The 20760-nt window shown below is 50.6% G+C and overlaps 1 protein-coding gene across 1 annotated transcript in view; it reads left to right on the forward strand.

Annotated features, from left to right (window-relative positions):
- Window positions 1-3380: 3380 nt before the first annotated feature.
- The window catches only part of RORC (RAR related orphan receptor C), a 94945-nt gene continuing 77565 nt past the window's right edge, over window positions 3381-20760 (forward strand). Inside the window, exon 1 of the mRNA XM_084824162.1 lies at window positions 3381-3622. Coding sequence (XP_084680288.1) covers window positions 3556-3622 — 67 coding nt within the window. The 5' untranslated portion in view covers window positions 3381-3555. The remainder of the gene's footprint in view (window positions 3623-20760) is intronic.

Genomic DNA, 20760 nt, shown 5'->3' on the forward strand with positions numbered 1-20760 from the left:
CTGTGAGCACAGCTGATAAAAGGAAAAGAGACTCACTGGGGGAGAGGCAAAGTAAAGAAATGCCGGGATGAACAGTGGGAAACAGGGAAGTGGGTGGCACTGGCACGGGGGGGGGGGCGGGGTTACGTGCAGGGTGAGCTTTGCCAGTTGCATTTCTGCCTGCTGGTGCAATTGCTAAAGGAACAAACGATAGGGAAGCAGGGCGAGTGGCATCTGTTGGAAGATTCTTGGTGGAGATGGGTTTTGTAAGCCTAGGAGCTGCACCTGTTGTACTACTGCCCATCAATGCAAGTATTAAAGGATCTGGAATCCTACCAGTCTCCCTGCAGGAAGGAGCTCGGGCAGTGGGGTCCCCAAAGCATGGATTCGAAAGTACTTGGGGGAGGGGGTTGCATGGTCAGAGATACACCAGTTGTTATTCTGCCTGTTAGGCCGTTTTTAAAATCACACCCTGCCAGGAGGATTGATTAATCGATAAAAAGGCAGCAACTCTAGTAACTAGTTAGAAAACCGGGGGGGGGGGGGTGATGCTGGAGAAACCCCACCAGTTGACTTTGTCTGTCATGCAATCATTAAATGAAAGAGAAATGGGACAGTGGCAACTTTGGGGAGGGTCCCTGCATATTTTTTTTTCAACAAAATGCTTCTAATCCAAGACTTTGCCACCCACCCACCCAAAAGAGTATCAGTTGCAAAACAAAACAAAAATTTAAATGCATAAATAGAGTTGCTCTCTTAAAACAAGATGTGACGTCAACATACCTAATGAAAAGTCCTGACCGCATTGTGCAAGTGTGAAAGACACAGAAGCAGGCCTGGCTGGGGGTTTTCCTAATCAGTTGGCAGTCTTTATTGGTTGCATGGGAAAAAAGAGGAAATTAAGATCAGGCTTTTTGCTATGACTCCAGGTGCAAAAGATGACCACCCCTTCTTTACTCCTCCCTGTCATCATCATCATTATTATTATTATTATTATTATTATCATCATCAGGCCTTTCAAGCAGGCATTTGACATGTAAGGGGGCCTGTTGGATGGGTGCAGTGTTTATTCTGTTATTGTTATGTTTTTAATTGTGTTTTAATATATTTGTTTTATTGTTTTAAACAAGTTTTATTTATCTATCGTTGTAAGCAGCCTGGAGTGCCATTTTCTTGATAGGCAGTCAGCATACAAATAAATCATTACATTTCCAAAAAAAAAATGACATTTCTTGGACTTCTTAAATAAGCCCCAAGGTGACTCACAACAAAATTGAAACGTACGAAATGTAAAACAGCTCAGAACGATTACCCACCGAAATACCACCACCCTATAAAATAACCACGACTAAAATTTGACACTATATCCCATCCTTCGGTGTGCCTGTTTGCTCAGACAGCCTTTTCATACTTGTACAGTGGGCGTCAGAGCAAAGGCTTCTGTCTAGTCCAGCACTCTGTTCCCACAGTAGCCAACCAGATGCCCCGATGGGAAACTCACGAGTAGGACATGAGTGCAACAGCACCCTCCTGCCCATGTTCCCCAGCAACTGCTACACAGAGGCATACTATCTCTGATACTGGAGGTAATACAGAGCCATGGATAGCCTTCTCCTCCATGAATCTGTCTGATCCCCTTTATAAGCCACCCAAATTGAAGGCCCTCACGACATCTTGTGGCAGTGAGTTCCATAGTTCAACTCTGTGCAGTGTGAAGTCCTTCCTTTGATCTGTCCTGAATCTCCCACCATTCAGCTTCATGGGATGATCCCTTTGGGTTCTAGTATTATGAGAGAGGGAGGAAAATGCCTCCCTTTCCACTTTCTCCCCACCAGGCATAATTTTGTACACCTCCCTTCCTCACCATTTTTCTAAGCTAACCAGCCCCAGCAGTATCCTTCCCCCATAGTTGCTCCAACCCCTTGATCATTTCAGTTGCCCTTTTCTGCCGTTTTTCCAGCTCTACAATAACCTTTTTGAGATGGGGTGACCAGAAGGCTGGTCACACCATAGATTTGTATCAGGGCAGTATGATATTGGCAGAAATCTGCCCGGTGAAGCTTTTCCCCGTCTCTCCACTTGCATGGTGTTCTAAAGCTTCACCTGTTGAATTTCTGCTCTGGCTGTAGCTGCTATAGATACAGGGAAGCAATAATTAGCCAGCCTGTTTTCACAGGAGCAGGGACAGGGGTGGCTTAGATACCTGCACAGCTTTTTTCTACAGGGGCATGCACTGGAGCAAAGCTTCACCTGTTTAATTACTGTCTGTGGAGCTATTGCGAGGCATAGGAAACGTTCTAGAAGAGTTTAAAAGGTTAAGGGACAGGCAGAGCCACCAGGAGGGGCAGGCCACGTGTGTGCCTGAAAGTCGGTATCCAACTGGCAATGTTTTTCCAGGCGGGGAGCATGGAAACACTTCACCTGTTTAAGTAATACCTGTGCGCAGCTCTTAAAGGACATCAAGGCCTCTTCTGGGCTGGGGTTAAAATGGTCTTCTGCAGAACGGAGGAGCACAGGCAAGGCAAGTGCTGCATGACAGGCGGAAATACAACCGGTCATGTTTCCCCCCAGTCAAGGTGATGCACTGATTGCAGGAAAGCTTCACCTGTTTAATTACTGCCTGCTGTGCTGTTCTTCGTCATAGAAGCCTTTCGGGGGATCAGCGCTCTGACATGATGTAGCTGGGAGGGGGGCGAGGCAGGGCAAATGCTTGCATGCCAGGCAGAAATACGACTGGTGATGTTTTCCAAGCAGGGTGACGCCCTGATGTGTGAAAGCTTCACCTGTTTAATTGCGGCCCGGCAAGCACCGTGTCACAGGTAGACATGTAGCAGGCCAGGTGATGCTTTTTCCGACCTAGGGAGGATGGTTTGGGGAAAAGTCCCAGCTGTTTGAAGGCAACCCGTTTCGGAGCTGTCACGCATAGGATCCGCAGCGCTCAGGGCAGGGGCACAGGTTGGGCGACAGGCCGAAACCCCAAGGGTGATGCGCATTTTCCAGCCAGGGAGCTGCATGTCCTGGGGAGCTTTGCCCGTTTAATTACAGCCTGTTGTACACTTGTTAAATGCGCGGAAGCGGGGGGGGGGTTCTTTGGAGGCCACGAAGCAGCGTCACGTAACAGACAGGAATGCGGCTGGTAAGCCCCGCCGCAAGAAGGGGACGCGGTGGCTGGAGAGGGGGAAGCTCCGCCGGTGTGACGGCGCGGGGGTCGGCAGGCATCACGAGCCTCCTGCTTGGGCGTGGGCGGGCGTGCCAGGCCGCAACCCAACAGGTGACGCGTATTTTCCAGCCGGGGCGGGGGCCGCTCCCCCGGTGTCACTCCTGCCTGTTGCGCGGGCAGGCAGGGCGCGGAGGAGGGAGGGAGGGGCCGGGGCAGGGCCGCGTCGGGGCGCCCCTGCCGGCCGCGCGGGGCCTGCGCGAGCGCCGCCGCCTCGGAGCGCCACTGCTCTCCCCTGCTCCGCCGGAGCCGCGTCCTCAGCCAGCCGCCGGCCCAGCGGGTGCTGCCGGAGCGCCGCCGGCTGCCCGGAGTTCCCCCGGAGCCCGCTGCAGCGGCGGAGGGTGGCGCGATCCCCCCCCATGGAGCCCGGCGCCAGCCCCGGAGCGGCCAAGCGCGGCAGGGACGGCGCGGCCGCCGGCGCCCGAGGTAAGCGAGCGCAGCGGGGCAACTCCGCGGTTGGCCTCCCCGCGACGCGCGCGCGCCGGGCCGGCCGCCCGCGGGAGACGGGGCCCGGGAAGGGCGGCGGGGGGCTTGCGGGGTAGCTTCCGAGGTAAGGAGGCTGGCTGGCTGGCTGGCTGGCTGCTCGCTCCCCGGCGCGGAGAAAGGGCGAGCTTCGGGCAGCCGGGGTGGCCGCATCGGCGCGCGCCCGGGGAGGCGTGGTGGGTGCGGGGTGTGTTGAAGGGCGATCGAGGTTAGAAAAGGGGGGGTAAGGAGAGCAAAGGGGGTAAGGAGAGCAAAGGGGGGTAAGGAGAGCAAAGGGGGGTGGCGCGGGGCACGTGAGGGAAGAGGGCAGCTTGGGAACGGAGTTGGGGGTGGGCGGATAGAGAGGGGCAAGTCGGGGAGCGGGGTGCTGGCACGGGAAGGGCTGGGGGCAGAAGGAGAGGGGGTGGCATTAGAAAGGGGGGCAGGTGAGCCCTGGGGTGGATTTGGGGGCGAGGCGGAGGGAAGTTGCAAGCGGGGGGGACAGGAGGGCAGTGGCGCAGGCTCTCGCTGGGCAGAAGCGTTGGCGCAGTATCAGGCGTGATGCCCCGAGCTGCCCCGAGCTGTCCCGAGCGGGTAGCACGACCCCCTGAAGACACAAGGCGGGGGGGGGGGGCTGTGTGTGGGTCTCAAGCCAGGTGTGTTTCTCCGCAGCCCCCTAAGTGCCCACTGTAAGCCATCCTTCGCTTTCGAGCAAATCCACCGTCCGGTTTTCGGCTCCCTGCCCAGCCTTTACAATGTATACCTCTGTGGTCGTTATATCCATCCTGCCTTGCGCAGTAACTTTGCTCCTGTCTGTTTTTCCGCTGCAGCGTATTGTTGTTGTTATATGGGGGGTGGTGGTTAGGAGCGCAATAGTGACAGCCCGTGTTGCCCTTGCCCTGGTTATACGTGTTCTGTGTGACTCGCTCTTGCCCTCCCCTGGAGAGGCCCAGAAGTGCGTGCCCAAGGGGGCAATTCCTAGACCGGTTGGGTTGAGGAGGGAGAGGTTAAACCCCCTCTTCTCACCCCGCTGGGTAATTCTTCGTTGCATCGCTGAAAGAAAAGAAACGCGCCTTGCTTCCCCTTCTGTGCCCCCCAACTCCCGCCTGTCTTCTGTGGGATTACCAAATGATCTCCCCTCCAAAGAAAAAAACGGCGGGTGGGGGAGAATCCTATTCCAACTGAGAATTTCTGTCTCAGTTGGCTTTGTAGCAAGCGCGGGGGGCATGCTGCCCTCCAGATGGTGTTGGACTACAGCTCCCATCAGCCTTGCTAGTTATTCTGCAGTAAAGAGAAGCAAGATGAACCTGCTGTGGCTGGTTATGGCTTCCATCCAGTGGCTGTGGGGACTGTGGGTTAAGCGCATGGTCCCAAGGTTAAGCAGAGCTTATATACTGCGGTGGTGACCTCCTGGTTGCTTCTATGTGGGACTTGCCTGGATGACATTCCTGGTGGACGGTACACTGGGATCCAACTCCATCTGCCACCTTTTAATTTAATTTAATTTATTACATTTATATCCTGCCTTTTTTCTTCTTGCAAGGAGCTCAAGGAGCTTTACACCGTCTTCCTCCTCCCCATTTTATCCTCGCGACAACCCTGTGAGGGCGGTGAGGCTGAGAGTCCCAGAGTCAGGGCCAAGTGGGCCTGTTGGAGTCCCAGTCCAACACTCTAACCATTACACCACCCTGGCTGTCCTTGAATGACACCCTGAGGCTCCCCCCCACCCGAAGCGGCCGTCTCGTCTTGCCACAGGCCCATCTCTGCATGGGCCCCTGGCCGCAATACACCCTCCCTGCCGCATCTTTCCCTGTGGCCTTTTCCCCAGGTGTTTGCTGCCTCCTGGGATGTCCACAGTGGGAGGCATGAGTGAGCAAGGTACCAATGAGCCCAGCCTGAAGGAACCCTTAAGTCCCCTGTTAGAGAGGGAGGCCGTCGCTCAGGGGAAGAGCACCCTCTTTGCGTGTAGAACTCAAAACCCAGCATCTTACTGATGGACCAATCGTCTCATCAGAGATGTGAAGCCTTGGAGAGGAGGGACTGGGAAGCAGGGGAGTGGGGAGAGAGAAAATGAGGGGGGGGGAGAGAGAGAGAGAGAGAGAGAGGATACAAACAAATTCGCACGGGACCATTTTTTTTCCAAAAACCCTTGGAGGAAAAAAGTGGGGGGTTCCTTATTTATTGGGGGAGGTTCCAGGCCTTCGCCTCTCTCGGATTTGGTAAAAAGGCTTCCCATGGTCGTATAGTGTTGAGATTGCCTTTGCAAGCTCCTTGGGGCAGAGACCTGGCTGCTGATGCTGTTCCTTTGTCAAGTGTCCCTGTACAATTTTGATGGTGATCGTGGTGGCAAAACTGCGGGGCGGGGCGGGAGGCTTCTCTTGTACTCCCTATTACAAGAAAGGGATCTATGTCGCCCCAGCTGATCGCTTGTGGGGCAGGCACTAGAAAGAGTGGCCTAATCTTCCCATCTCCCCTTACTGGTGGGCCCAGATGAAACGACTTTCTATGGGTCTCCCCACACAACAGTGGCATCGCAACCCCTCCTTTGCTTTTGCCCCCCCCCCTCTTGCTGCTATATTTTAAAAAAAAAAAAATTGCCCCCTTTGGGGTTGTTGACAAAACCATCTCCATCTGCCGAAAGCCCCAATTAAGTCATTTGCATGGTGGTTACAGCAGAGCGGCAATTTCGAGTCCTTTGCTCTCTGTGGAGAGAGAGAGATTGTATCTCTCTCTCTCTCTCTCAGTCTCTCCCTCTCTCAGGCGAAGAGGCAGTGAACGCTGCCCGGCCAGTTTCTGACTGCGGGTTTCGCTGCTGGCGTCTCTGCTTCATTCTTCTAATGAGCACCTTTGCCCGTGTCAGGATCGCGAGCCACAGAAGAATAGCCATCCCTCTCGGAGTGGCTTGACGGATGCTTAGCGCCTCTGAAATCCCAAGCAAAGTGGGGGCACATTACCGCTTTCCCCCTCTCCACCTTCCTCCGCGAAACATCACCCATTTTCTTGAGATCCTTTTAACCTTCCTCAGAATACCTGCACAGCTCTCACCCGAACGCAGAGCCTCGTAAACCTGCTTCCGTTTTCACTTTAGGCTGACAGAAGTTTGCCTTCTGGCATCATGATTGGCCCTGACTTTTTATATATTATTATTTATTTTTCTCTGGCTGCCTCCTCTCGAATAGTCGCCTCCTTTCTTCCCCCGTGGCCACCAGCTCCTTAACCAAAGTGTTCTCTGGCAAAATATGCTCCGTCCCTTGGCTCTGCGTATAGTAAATCCCAAATATTTCCCATCACATCTTTAGTCTCTTGAGCCCTGCAGTTTTCTGTCTCCCCGCAGTTTTCTGTCAAATGTTTCTTTCCCAGGTAACTTCGGCAAGGTGTTTATCTCCTGCGCTCTTGAATCGTGGCTTCTCTGCCCCAGTTTCTCAGTAATCCCTGGTTTCTTATCCCAGGTAACTTCTGCCAGATGGTTATTTTTTGATAGCCTGTTTTCTTGAAGAGTAGCCCCCACAATGTATGTATTTATATTTCTATACCGCCCGATAGCCGAAACCCTCTGGGCGGTTCACAAAATTTCTCAGCAGTCACTGATTTCTTGTCCTGAGTCACTTCTAATAGTTCAGTGCCACTGCCCCCCCCCCCCCGGTTGAATTTTAGGCTCCATGTAGAGCGAGAAGATGCAGGGAGGACAGGCTTTGGTTAGCTGTTGGTTTTGTGGCCTGTAGCAGATGCTACCGCTGTTTTCAGTCCCCAATTTACACCCACAAGGCCTAGGAACACAGAGAGAGTTTTGTATGCCCATGCAAAGGAGCTGAGCTTTTTCTCTCTGGTTTTTTTCCCCCTAGTCAGAGATGTGATGGCTAAGAGTTAGAGCAGAGGCAGCACTTCTAGGAAGTCTATTTTCTACTGGTTTCAAAGGAGTAGATCCCTTGGTGTGCTGGGGGCGGCCCAGGGGGAGAACCCAATGATATTATCACCCATCCCTAGTCAGGACATCCCAGTGTCTGAAAGAAGCATGTTCTGAAAAATGATCTCTTCATGTGGGGTTGTTGTTTTTTTTAACCCTTTGGGGTGGTGGGTTTGCTTCGTGGGTTTTCCCTTAAAAATTCTATTTGTTAGGATTGTTAATACAAGTATCGGCAAATCATCATCACCAACTTACTGTGTTGTCACACCATGAGCTCATCCTTTAAACTGGAATCCTCCTCCCTCTCTTGCCCTGGATGAAAAGGCAAGCTTCACTCTGCATGTGCTCAGAGGCACTGTTTCCATTATTATTAGTTTAGATGTTCAAGATGCGGAGTGTTTGGACTCAAAGCAAATTCTGTGGGCCCTAGTTCTAATTTAGCATTACATTGGAGCCCCCCGCTCCCCAATTCCCCTCCTGTATGTTTGTTAAAAAAAATCTGGCCCTACTGGAGTTGGCTCCAGAGTATGTGCAAAGTGCCTCTGACCATGCATGGAACACCCACCTTTCACCACTGAATCGCTCCTGCAAACCTTTTACCCTTGCCTTTTCCAACCGGAGATGACCTCCGGATGTGTTTGATTACATGACCAGTGGGCATGCTGGCTGAAAGTGGTGGGAGTTGTAGTCCAAGGGTACCAGCCTAGGGAAGACTGTTCTACCCATTCTGTCCATATTCAGTTAACAAGACCGAGGTACTTTTGGCGGGAGACAAGAGGAGGCTGGGGGATGTTGACCTGGTGTTGAATGGGGTACGGCTACCCTTGAAAGACCAGGTCCGCAGCCTGGGGGTCATCTTAGACTCCCAGCTGTCCATGGAGGCTCAGGTGTCAGCTGTGAGCCGGTCAGCGCTGTATCAACTCCATCTGATACGGCGGCTGCACCCCTTCCTTCCCGACCATCTGCTCCCATCGGTAGTACATGCCCTGGTCTCCTCTCGTTTAGACTACTGTAATGCGCTCTACGTGGGGTTACCCTTGAAGACGGTTCGGAAGCTGCAGCTGGTACAGAACGCGGCGGCTCGCCTGATTAAAGGCAGCGAGATCACATCACTCCAGTGCTGAAGGAGTTGCACTGGTTACCAGTGGTTTTCCGGGCCAAATTCAAGGTGTTGGTTTTGACCTTTAAAACCCTATATGGTTCCGGCCCAGCCTATCTTGAGGAGCGCCTCCAGCAGCACCAGACAGGCCGCTTAACAAGATCAGCCTCGGATGGCCTTCTGTCTGTCCCATCAGCCAGGACAGCTAGACTGGTGGGGACGAGGGAGAGGGCCTTTTCTGTGGTGGCCCCCACTCTGTGGAACTCCCTCCCTAGGGAACTCCGTCATGCCCCCTCTTTAATGAGCTTCCGTCGTGCATTAAAAACGTGGTTGTTCAGGCGGGCATTTGGGGTGGGTTCGGGTATTTTAGAAAATGTTTTTATTGTAGAATTTTATTGTTTTAAACTGTTTTATTGTATGTTGTACATCGCCCAGAGCGGCTGGGTGACCAGCCAGATGGGCGATTAATAAATTTAATAATCATCATCATCATCATCATCATCATCATCATCTATCCATCCATCTGAGGTTCCAGACTGCAAGAACAGATTAGAGAAGTGTGTTCCACCCTTCTAAAATTCCCTAACATCGTTCCAGTGTCCTGGGTCAGATTCCCAATGTTACTCCACCATTTCCGCCGCCCCCTCTGTCCTCTCCTCCTCCTCTTACTTACCTACAGTAAGCCAGGCGGCTGCCCCAGAAATCCCAAATGTTCACTTCTGAGGTAAACTGCTCTTCTTTGGCGCTGTTGTGCAAACGAACAAAAACTTTTGGCTTCTCTGCACAATGTTGCATACCTCTGATCTCACCACCACCACGAGTGATATTCAGTGGCTAAATGTACTGAACTCTGTTAAGGGGCAGGGCTGATACGTCCTGGCAGCGCCCTGCCTGGTGAGCTGCCCTTTGTAAGCCTCGGAGCAGGCTGTCTCTGTCGCCGACGAACTTGAAAACAAACCTGAATGGTTCCGTGCTGGAAAGAAACCATTACCTCCTTCGACATCTGGGATTCCTTGAGGCCAGTTTTGCTCCAGATATTACCCAGGACAGTTATCCGCTTTCACCTATCGTCCCATCCTAGTTGTGCTCTTCATCCCTTTCCGCAGACCGAATCAACTGTCTGGGGCGGGGGGGCCCTTCCCCGGGCGACAAATGCTGTATTTTGAACCGCTTAGGATTGGAGCTAATGTATTAATGACGCGGCCTGGACTCTGCACAGCCAGTTGATCTCACTCATGCATACGACGCCGTGCTGCTGCTTAAGCGTCCAGTAATCTCTCCCCACCCACCCCACCCCGCAACCTCTTTCTCCTATGTTGGCAGTGCCCCCTTAGCAAAAGCCAGTGGGTGGGTTTGTGGCACCCAGGGCTGGCAGGAAGCCACTAGACAAGAGCTATGGGGCTTTGCAGGAAAATTACAGTAGAGTTCCTGCTTTTTGTGCAGAAGGTCCCAGATTCGATCCCCGGCATCTCCAGGTAGGGCAGGAAAAGTTCCTGCTGAAACCCTGGAGAGCCGCTGCTGCCAGCCAGTGTCGACAATACTGGGGTAGCTGTGATTCCGCGTGGGACAGCTTCCAATGTTCCTGTTTAAATTGACTCTTTATTCAGAGCCATGAGGACTAGAACCTTTATTTTGAAGGATAAAAACTCAGTGCTGGAGCATCGGGTTACGTGTAGAAGGACCCAGTTTCAATCCCCAGGTAGGGATCACCAGGTAGGACTGGGAAAGAATCTTTCCTGAAACTCTGGAGAACCGCTGCTGCCAGTCAGTGTCGACAATACTGGGTTAGATGGACCGAGGGCCTGACCCAGTGTAAGGCGCTGCCTATGTTCCTAAACCCTTGAGTGTAAAGGAGCCTTGTGTTTTCGCCAGGAACAGCAGGTGGTCAGAGATTTTGGGCCTCGGTGCTAGGGAAGAGTGGGTCTTTCCAAACATTTCTTCTCCCCCGGCCCCTTTCCCCATCTTCTTGATGCATTTTCACTTTATTTAAAATAGTTCTTGGCCGCCTTTCAGGGCAGGAGCGCTTTTGGACACGCTGCTGTATTGCAAACACGCTAGTCCGAAAAGGTGCCCGTACGACACTGCGGTGTCCTTTTTCCACTTGTTCTTTTTAAATTATTCCCTGATTGAAATGCTCTCCCATCTCTCCTCTTCTGAAGAGTTCGAGGTGGACTACACAGGTATCTTTGCCCCTCTCCCTGCTCGCTTTATCCTCACAGCAGCCCTGCGAAGTAGGATAGGTGGAGAGATGGCCTGGGGTCACACAGTCAGCTTGGTGGCCTATTAGGGATTTAAACCTGGGTTTCCCTTGTCCTCGTCCGGTGCTGTAACCACTGTGCTTTATTGTGTCTCTGCTGTCCCATTTATTGGAGGAACCTCTTCCATCAGTCAATAGGCTTTTGTCCAGTTAACCCGAACCCTGTCAATGGACCGAATATTGCAGCCCCACATAGCCCAGGTGAACAGTCCAAACACTTCCCCAACCTGATGCCCTACTGGGACACCTGGCTCCCTTTTTTAAAACGTTACTCATTTATTTATTTACTACATTTCTATACCGCCCAATAGCCGAAGGCCTCTGGATGGTCCGCAACCATTTAAACCATAAGATGCAGCACAGTAAGAGAGCCAGTGTGCTGCATGTATGTATTTATTTCATTTCTATACCGCCCAATAGCCGAAGGCCTCTGGATGGTCCGCAACCATTTAAACCATAAGATGCAGCACAGTAAGAGAGCCAGTGTGCTGTATGTATGTATTTATTTCATTTCTATACCGCCCAATAGCCGAAGGCCTCTGGATGGTCCGCAACCATTTAAACCATAAGATGCAGCACAGTAAGAGAGCCAGTGTGCTGTATGTATGTATGTATTTATTTCATTTCTATACCGCCCAATAGCCGAAGGCCTCTGGATGGTCCGCAACCATTTAAACCATAAGATGCAGCACAGTAAGAGAGCCAGTGTGCTGTATGTATGTATGTATGTATTTATTTCATTTCTATACCGCCCAATAGCCGAAGCTGTCTGGGCGGTTCACAAAAATTAAATCCAAGCAACACACAATAAAACAATTTAAAATATACAGAACATTAAAACCACTCTCTGTAGTGGCGAGAGTGTTGGACTGGGAGCCTGGAGATCTGGGTTCTGGTCCCCACTCGGCCACGGAAGCTCACTGGGTGACTTTGGGCCACTCACAGACTCTCAGCCCAACCCACCTCGCAGGGTTGTTGTTGTGAAGATAAAATGGAGAGGAGGAAGATAATGTAAGCAGCCTTGGGTTCCTTGCAAGAGGAAAAAAAAGGCAGGATATAAATTCAATAAATAAATAAAACATAATATGACACTTCAAAAAGTGTAAAACAACAGTAGAAAACCACAGTAAAAAAAAATGCAGCACTGTAAAGATTTTAAAAAATACAGTTGCAGGTTTGAAAACAACAGAAACTGAAAAACTAAAATGCCTGGGAAAATAAGAGGGTCTTGGTCTGGTGCCAAAAAGATCACAATGTAGGCACCAGGTGAGCCCCTCTGGGGGACTCATTCCCTAACCGGGGTGCCACAGCAGAAAAGGCCCTCTGCTTAGTAGCCACCCCCCTCACCGCATTTGGGGCGGGGGCCCTCTGGAGAAGAGCCTCTGAAGATGATCTTGGGGGCTGGGCAGGTAAATATAGGAGGAGCTGATCCTTCAGGTCACCTAGCCCCAAACCATTTAGCGTTTTGAAAGTTAATATCAGCACTTCGAATTGGGTCTGGAAGTGAAATGGCAGATCAGAAAACACTGGTGTAATAATATCATACTGGCCAGTCCCCGTTAACAAACTTGCAGCCCTATTTTGGACCAGCTGACGTTTCCAGACCGTTTTCAAAGACAGCCCCACATATAATGCATTGCAGTAATCCAGACGAGAGGTTGTCAGAGCATGGATAACTTTAGCTAGGCAACATCTCCAGGCAGCTTTTCTTCTGGTGCTTCTTAAATCTTTGCCATATCGAGGACTGTTGTTCCAGTTTGCAGTTGTTTGCTGACCACGCTTCTCATCTTAAGCTTCGTAAAGGCTTCCTGCTCCAACAGCTGGATTTTATTTATTGGTTCATTTGTGAAATGTCTATAAGCGTCCCCCACACACACTTAAAGGATACAGAAGCAGGCTGATTAAAAAAAATCAAATAATCACTACTAAAATAACAGTTGTTAAGAAACACCCACAAAATAATCAAGAGTAGCAGAATGCTAGAAGAATGCCATCAACTGTTTGTCAGTTATATTCCCCCCCCCCCACTGTTCCTCCAAAGAGCCAAGGTAGTGGTATACGTCATACGTCCCCACTTCATCTTCACACTAACCCTTTGAGGTAGGCTAGGCTGAGCCATAGGTATTGTCTCGAAGTCACCTAGTTGAGCTTTGTGCCTGATTGGGGGGTTGAACCCAGGTCTCCAGGAGCTAAGGGTGAGAGCTTAATGAAAAGATGTTCTGAAGTCCTGGGATAGCAAGCCACCAAAAATGCCGCCCCCCCCCCCCCCCGAGAAAATTGGCTTTTTGAATAAGTTAGGATTTGCCACAGGGCCTCAATATAGCTGATCTTAAACTCTGAGGAGGTATATGTTTGGGGGTCTATAATTTTAAGGAGGTGCGCCTTAAAATCTGACAAAGCTATATTCTGACAGAGAAACAACTCCGTGTGCTGAAGAGGGAAAGCACTTTTTAGTTTAAAATTGTAAGGCTTCTGATGAGGCAAGCCACTTTTTCATGAACAGTTTTAAGGCTTGACCTGAAAGCTACGCTTGGCTTTTCTGCATGGAGTTCAAACACCGAGGGGGAAACCTCGGGCTCTTTTTATTTTCTTGGGGGACTGCCTTCAAGGCCTGGTTCACACAACACAGCAAGCCAAAGTCCGGATTGAGTGTGGGTTGTCACTGAACCATGGGTTGTTGTTGCATCGCCATGGGTGGTTGTGTTGTGTGAACCCAGCCGCCCTAACAAACCATAGTTCATTTATCATGAACAAGGCACAGTTCTCAAACCAGCAACAGCCCATGACCTGGTTCCCACAACACCCCATCATGGGTTAATTCACCCTCGAGGAGCCCCAGTGCCTGCTGGCCCCCGTTATGAATAAGCAGCCCCCAGCCAGGGGTTGCTGTGGCTTCTCGTGTCTTGCAAACCTGACCAGCGGGGGTTATTTAAGGGTTAAACAGCCCTCGCATAACCCATGGTTCAACAACAACCTACACTCAGTCCATACTCAGCCTGTACACTGACTTGTCGTGTTGTGTGACCCCAGCTCCGTTACTTTTGGATTGGAAATTGTCCCGCAAAAGTGTGGGATTTTGTCGAACTAATTTTCCCTGTGAGGCAGAAATAGTTTCCAGTGGTCCCTGCTTAATAGGGACCATCCTGATTTTCTGGTCCCCTTTCTCTAGTATATGCCCGTCTCTCCCCACCCCACCACCACCACCACCTCTTTACCTTGCTGTTTCTCCCCACTCTTAGCCTGCCTCACTAGGACATTTGTACCAAATGCGGAAGAGGCAAGTCTGGCTTTTATTTCACAAACTCAAAGTGGCTTGCCTCTTCAGCTGAGCTGCAGTGGAAACTTCAAAGGAAAGGGGAGCTCCTGGGCTCCAATAAGCCTTCAGATGGATTTAATTGTTGCAAGGACGTGTGAGAAATGTAGCATTCTGAAGGGGTTGGGTGTTACGAAAGAAGGGAGGACTATAGTCGCGGAGCTGGGAAACTGGAGGGCTGAATTCCAGAAAAGGGAATGATTTCCAGAAATCAAAACTGATGGGAGTAGAACAGGGACAGGTTGCACCAGCGATGGATCTGGAGGGCTGTGGGTCAGATCCTGGTTAGATCTGGAATAGACCCAATGGGATAACAACCTCCAGCATACACCTCAGGGCAGCAGCCTGGTTCAGGGGGCGCAGGTCAAATTTGTGGTGTACACAACTGCCCTTCAACAGAGGGGGGTGGCTAAGAGCTCAGGAGGAACTGTCAGGATCTCCTGCCACTGCCTTCCCCTACAACTGCGGCATGAGGTGGGTGCCTCACTCTGCCTTATGGTAGGGCCGGCCCTGGCTGTATGCTTCCTCGAGGATTAATGGCAGTGTGGCTCTAGACATCATCCACTGGGGGAAAACAGCAGCAGAGGGCTGTTTTCCTGATGTCTTGGGTATAGGTAAGGACAGCCAGTGTGGTGTAGTGGTTAGAGTGTTGGACTGGGACTCAGGAGATCTGGGTTCTAGTCCCCACTCGGCCATGAAGCTCACTGAGCGACTTCGGGCCAGTTACTGACCTTCAGCCTCACCTACCTTACAGGGTTGTTCTGAGGACTTTACAAAATGGAAAGTAGGAGGACCACGTACGCCGCCTTGGGTTCCTTGCAAGAGGGGAAGCGGCGAGATGTAAATGTAATCGTTTTGAAAGGGAAAGAGAGAACGTTGCCTTGTGGGAAAGGAACACCAGGACAAAAAATGAAGGGCTGCATCAGGAGCTGAAGCTGGGAGAGGACAAGGGCACAGCAGTCACCCCGTGGTTCCAGCTTGGGGATAGCTGAAAGTTTCACACCAATTAAGCAGGGTGTGAAAGGCTGGAGAGAGAGAGAGAGAGAGAGAGAGAGAGAGAGAGAGAGAGAGAGAACAGGCTGCGAATGAGGTCAGCAGCCAAGAGGAGACCAAGGAGATCAAACGGTCCTCACGGAAGCATGCAGAGGTTAGCGATTCTCACCTGGTTAGGGGCGACACCTAGCCGACATGGACCTCCGCCCCAACCTCTTTGTGCAGCCCAACTGTTGTGTGTAGGAACTATGTGATCTGACAGAAAGAACACCGGATTAGGGGCTGGTTCGATACCTGGCCGGCCGGCCCCGGATAGGTGCATGCTCTCCGCCTCCGTTTCTGCATCTGTGAAATGGGAAGTTTAGTTGGCTTTCTGGAGCCAGCGGGGCTTTGTGTGGGAAGTGATTGATGACGTTAAGGGCCTTGGAATCCCACTTGGTGTAGGGGCAGTAAGTCACAGTGTCTTAGAAATGAAAGTTTCCTTCTCCTGCCCAATCGCTTTTCCTCTCCTGCCGTGTCTTTTAGATTATAAGCCTGAAGGCCGGGACTGTCTTATTATCAGTCCTCCTAAGCCATTCTGGGAGCCCATTTTTGGCTGAAGAGCAGAGTAAAAATACTACAGTTAAATAAATAAAACAGGGGCACCGGTGTACTTCTGACACCCCTCTTGTTTCTTGCTGCTGGTGTCCCCGTTATGGGGCGCAGGAGGTCTCCCCCTACTCCCGTTCCTGTATTTTCTCCTGCCCTGCTTTAACAGCAAGGAGGATGTTTATTCTTGTGGTTAAAGATATATTAGAGATAACCCCCCTATCCTATAAACTATTATCCACAGTTATCCACAGCTAGGAGGGGGGAGAAACAGCAAGGTAAAGAAGTGAGGGGAGAGAAATAGCGTGGCTTGGAGGGGAGAGAAACAGCAAGGTAAAGAGGTGAGGGGAGAGAAATAGCGTGGCTTGGAGGGGAGAGAAACAGCAAGGTAAAGAGGTGAGGGGAGAGAAATAGCACAGTTAGGAGGAGAGAGAAACAGCAAGGTAAAGAACTGAGGGGAGAGAAATAGTGTGGCTAGGAGGGGGGAGAAACAGCAAGGTAAAGAGGTGAGGGGAGAGAAATAGCGTGGCTTGGAGGGGAGAGAAACAGCAAGGTAAAGAGGTGAGGGGAGAGAAATAGCGTGGCTTGGAGGGGAGAGAAACAGCAAGGTAAAGAGGTGAGGGGAGAGAAATAGCGTGGCTTGGAGGGGAGAGAAACAGCAAGGTAAAGAGGTGAGGGGAGAGAAATAGCGTGGCTTGGAGGGGAGAGAAACAGCAAGGTAAAGAGGTGAGGGGAGGGAAATAGCACAGTTAGGAGGAGAGAGAAACAGCAAGGTAAAGAACTGAGGGGAGAGAAATAGTGTGGCTAGGAGGGGGGAGAAACAGCAAGGTAAAGAGGTGGGGGAAAGAAAGAGCATGGCAAGGGGTGGAGAGAAATAGCAAGATGAAGTGGTGAGTGGAAGAGAAGGAGCAAGGGAGAGAAAGAAGGCTAGGGAGAAGGAAAGGAGAGAAATAGCAAGGCTAGAGGCTGGGAGTCGGGACCTTTGTGGGCACCATTGGAGGTCCCCACAGATGCCGTGTTGGGGACCCCAGATTTCATCTTTCATGCCTACATATTTTTATATACATGCCCAATAGGGATAAGCCAAGTGAAGCTGGCAACAAGATGTTGCAGCATGGAGTGCTCCCTGTCCAGAATTCCAGCCACTCCATTCCCCCATCTGTTTTCTCTCCCCTCCCCACAACAGTCGCTCCATGGCCCTTGAACATACTGTCCTCAATGTTTTGGGGTTGTCTCCCCCCTCATCCTACCCCATACGGTTTTTTCCCCCAAAAGCTTGTGCAGGGGTAGTTCTGCAAACCTTGGGGTTCCGCCCAGCCTGGTGATACCTCCCTCGTGTGTGTGGGTGGTGCCATCTTGGCTACAAAATGATCAGCACTGATGGCATGAACATCAGAAATAGAGGGAATGATACATAAGAGGGTGTTCCCCAGGCCACAGTTCAAGTGTGTTAGGTGGAGGGCACATTTCCAGCGGATTAGAAGCCCTCAGTAATGTACTCGGTAATGAAGCCCTGTTTAATTGGGGGTAATCCTGACTCTTTTGGTCCATGCATCCTGGCCAGTCACTCTCCCAAAGACCTTCTGTCTTTTGCAGGAGGTTCTAGGGAATTTAAAAAAAAAACATTGTTTGTGTTGAGTTGCTAAAGGTTTGCCACTCTTCAAATATGAGCCACTTTCCCCCGGGGCTCTGTGGTGGCTATCTGTCTTTCATGCTGTGAACCTTTAGTTCATTAAACAGATTGGTCAATTACAAATATTTCGATGGATTAGAAAAACAAACGTTCCTGAGTACATCTATTAAAAAATAGATTTTTTTAAAAACATTAACACAAATACTTCCAAAAACCTGAGCGGCAGGCATCGTCTTAGAAAAGGTGTTCTCTTCTTTTCTCTCACAGATGGAAGGGAATGCCTCTTCTAATTACGACTGTGAAGAGGTGTTCCCTCCCCTTTTCTATCACAGATGGGAAGGAATGCCTCTTCTGATTCCGGCTGTGGATAGGTGTTCCCCCTTTTCTGTCATGGACGGGTGGGAATGCCTCTTCTGATTGCAGCTGTGGAGAGGCCTTCCCCATTTTCCGTCATGGACAGGAGGGATGCCTCTTCTGATTCCAGCTGTGGAGAGGTGTTCCCTCTTTTCTCACGTGGATGGGAGGGAATGCTTCCTCCAGTGCCACCTGGGGAGATCCATTCCCCCTTTTCCCTCATGGAAGAGGAAGGCACGCATCTGTTAATGCCCTCTCTCTGTCTCGCAAGATCGAATGCCTCCTCTGTGACAACACCTGGCACATATTTTCATCACCTAAAAATGACGACAAAATGCTGCGTATTTCAGAGTCTTTGCTTTTAACTTATACGTGTAGTTAAAAGACTAAAATTCAGACAGTCATCCAAGATCTCTTTTACCGGGTGACTCCCCCATTCCTGGGTGTAATGGCTTCCCATCAGACCTGGGGGGGGGGGTTCACACCCCTGACATTTGGTCCTGGTCCATACTGGTCCATACTGTGGACATTTGGTCCTGGTCCATACTGTGGACATTTGGTCCTGGTCCATTTGGTCCATACTGTGTGTTTTCTCGAACAGGAGGGGTGGAACCTCCTGGAGGGTGGGCATGAGGTACCAGCCAAAGGGAGCATACTTTTGGCATGTCTGTATCAGTAACGGGCTTATAAACAGCCAGGATCTGGGGGTAGCCTGAAACGTGCATGCATGCACACCCTCCGTGCCTGCCGCAAAATCAGTTTGCCAAATCTCGTTTGTAAGAATTCATTGTGTGCCAAGTGCCTCAAAGCGGATGTTGCGTTCCTTTCTCTCAAGGGGAAGGATTCCCCACCCACACACCCCGAAAAGCAACAAGGGTTTCAAGGGATATCTCTGATTTTCAGGAGCGACAACTATTTCAGGAGCGACAACTACGTCTCAAGAGTAGCAGTTCGGTCTCCCAAATACGGCAGCCATATTCCAGGCTGCTACTGCAGATCTGCAGGAAATAGAAGAGAAAGGGAAGCAATAACCGGCTGGAGGCAGTGCACGGTCTGGCCAATGTGATGGAATGGTGCATTGTAAGCCTGGCACTTTGTGCAATTTTGTGGGACAGAGATGCGCAATAGCCTTGCACTGAGTGCAATAGAAAGTCGGTCACAGAATCATAGAATCCTAGAATAGTAGGGTTGGAAGGGGCCTACAATGCTATCCAGTCCAATCCCCTGCTCAATGCAGGAATCCAAGTCAGAGCATCCCCGACAGGTGGCTGTCCAGCCTCGCCTTGAACGCCTCCAGCGTGGGAGAGCCCCCCCACCTCCCTAGGTCTCCCATACGTTTTCTAAGAACTGTTATGGGATGTGCAGGGTGTCAGGGGGCAGAGGGATACACTCACACCCCTCAGTTTTCTTCAGACCTTGTGTGATTATTGTTCAAGATCTCTGGTTACTACAAAATATTTGAAGCAACAATGGCAAATATGACAAGGGCTTTTAACGTTCATTTAAAATCACCATCATCTTCTTGATTATATCCAAAAGCAGGACTTGAAGCTTGCCTTCCCCATGAAATCTTGGCTTCTCCCCTACCAAAACCTAAAATGACACCATGAGGGGCAAACCAAGTCGGCTGTTTGACAGGCCTGGTTCGCATGTAACGACAACCTAGAGTTGAATATGGGTTGTCATTGGATCATGGGTTGTTGTTGAACTGTGCATTGCCATTACTTGCGAACCCTGCACTGTGGTTTAACTATGGGTTGCTAACCACAAACAATCCAGGAAGAGAACCCATGGTTTGTTGTTGGGTTGTGACCTCTGGGTTGTTCATGATCAACAACCCATAGTTAAACCATAGTGCAGGATTTGCACATAACAACAACCCACGATCCAACAACAACCCATGCTCAACTCATACGCTGGGTTGTTGTTACATGCAAGCCAGGTTGAACTCTCTCAAACAATGGCAAGCCTCTTGCATATTTACTCAGTACTCCACCCCACAAAGCTACACCCCTATTTTGGCTACTTCACCTATGTTAATGTGTTTAATACTTAATAGATTGAACAACCCGCCCTGCAGGGTGGGAGCTAGAAACGCTCAGTGCTCTCAGATTCCAGCAGCAAATCTTACTCCTCCTCCACACCCCCTTGGCCAATGTTTTCCTCCTTCCCTAAGCTCTGCTGGGTATTGCATCCTGGAAAGCAGAGAGAGGTTCCCAGCAATCAGGGGAACATCTCTGTGTTGTTATCTCTCATTGGCGAAATATCAGCTGATTTAGTTTCTGGCTGGTATCCCAAACAATGATACATTGGCTATAGGGTTTTTTTTTTGGGGGGGGGGATCCTGCCTCCCCACTGACAGAAGCCCAGTGTGAACAAAGGATAGATGATAGAAATGTATGTTTTGTATGTAAGGTGGTGGAGGTTACATTCCCCTCTTGGTCATTCTTTCTCCCTGCCTGGGGCAAAATAAATATCTTCAGTTGTTCAGGGCTGTGGCTGGTCATGGCCAAATCCAGACGTGGAGTAGGTGCTGAAGCACTGAACCTCTTCTTCTTGCATGGAAAGCTGTCTTTAGTTACAATTTGCAAGCATGGGTCCGTTATCTAGCTCCTCTTCTTCTTTTCCTGTGACTGTGGGCAACTCAGAGCCAGTGTGGTGTAGTGGCAAGAGTGTTGGACTAGGAGCTGGGAGATCCGGGTTCTAGTCCCCACTCGGCCATGGAAGCTCACTGGGTGACTTTGGGCCAGTCACACACTCTCAGCCCAACCCACCTCACAGGGTTGTTGTTGTGAGGATAAAATGGAGAGGAGGAGGATAATGTAAGCCGCCTTGGGTTCCTTGCAAGAGGAAAAAAGGCGGGGTATAAATAAATGCAATAAATAATTCAATTCCAGCTCTTTCCATCACTGTCCCCCCTGGTCTCTGGAGAAACAAACGAAGTCAGAGAGCATGTCCATT

The sequence above is a fragment of the Heloderma suspectum genome, chromosome 17 (genome assembly GCF_057233095.1).
Source record: "Heloderma suspectum isolate Gila_16-S chromosome 17, 16-S_ref, whole genome shotgun sequence".
NCBI lineage: Eukaryota > Metazoa > Chordata > Lepidosauria > Squamata > Helodermatidae > Heloderma > Heloderma suspectum.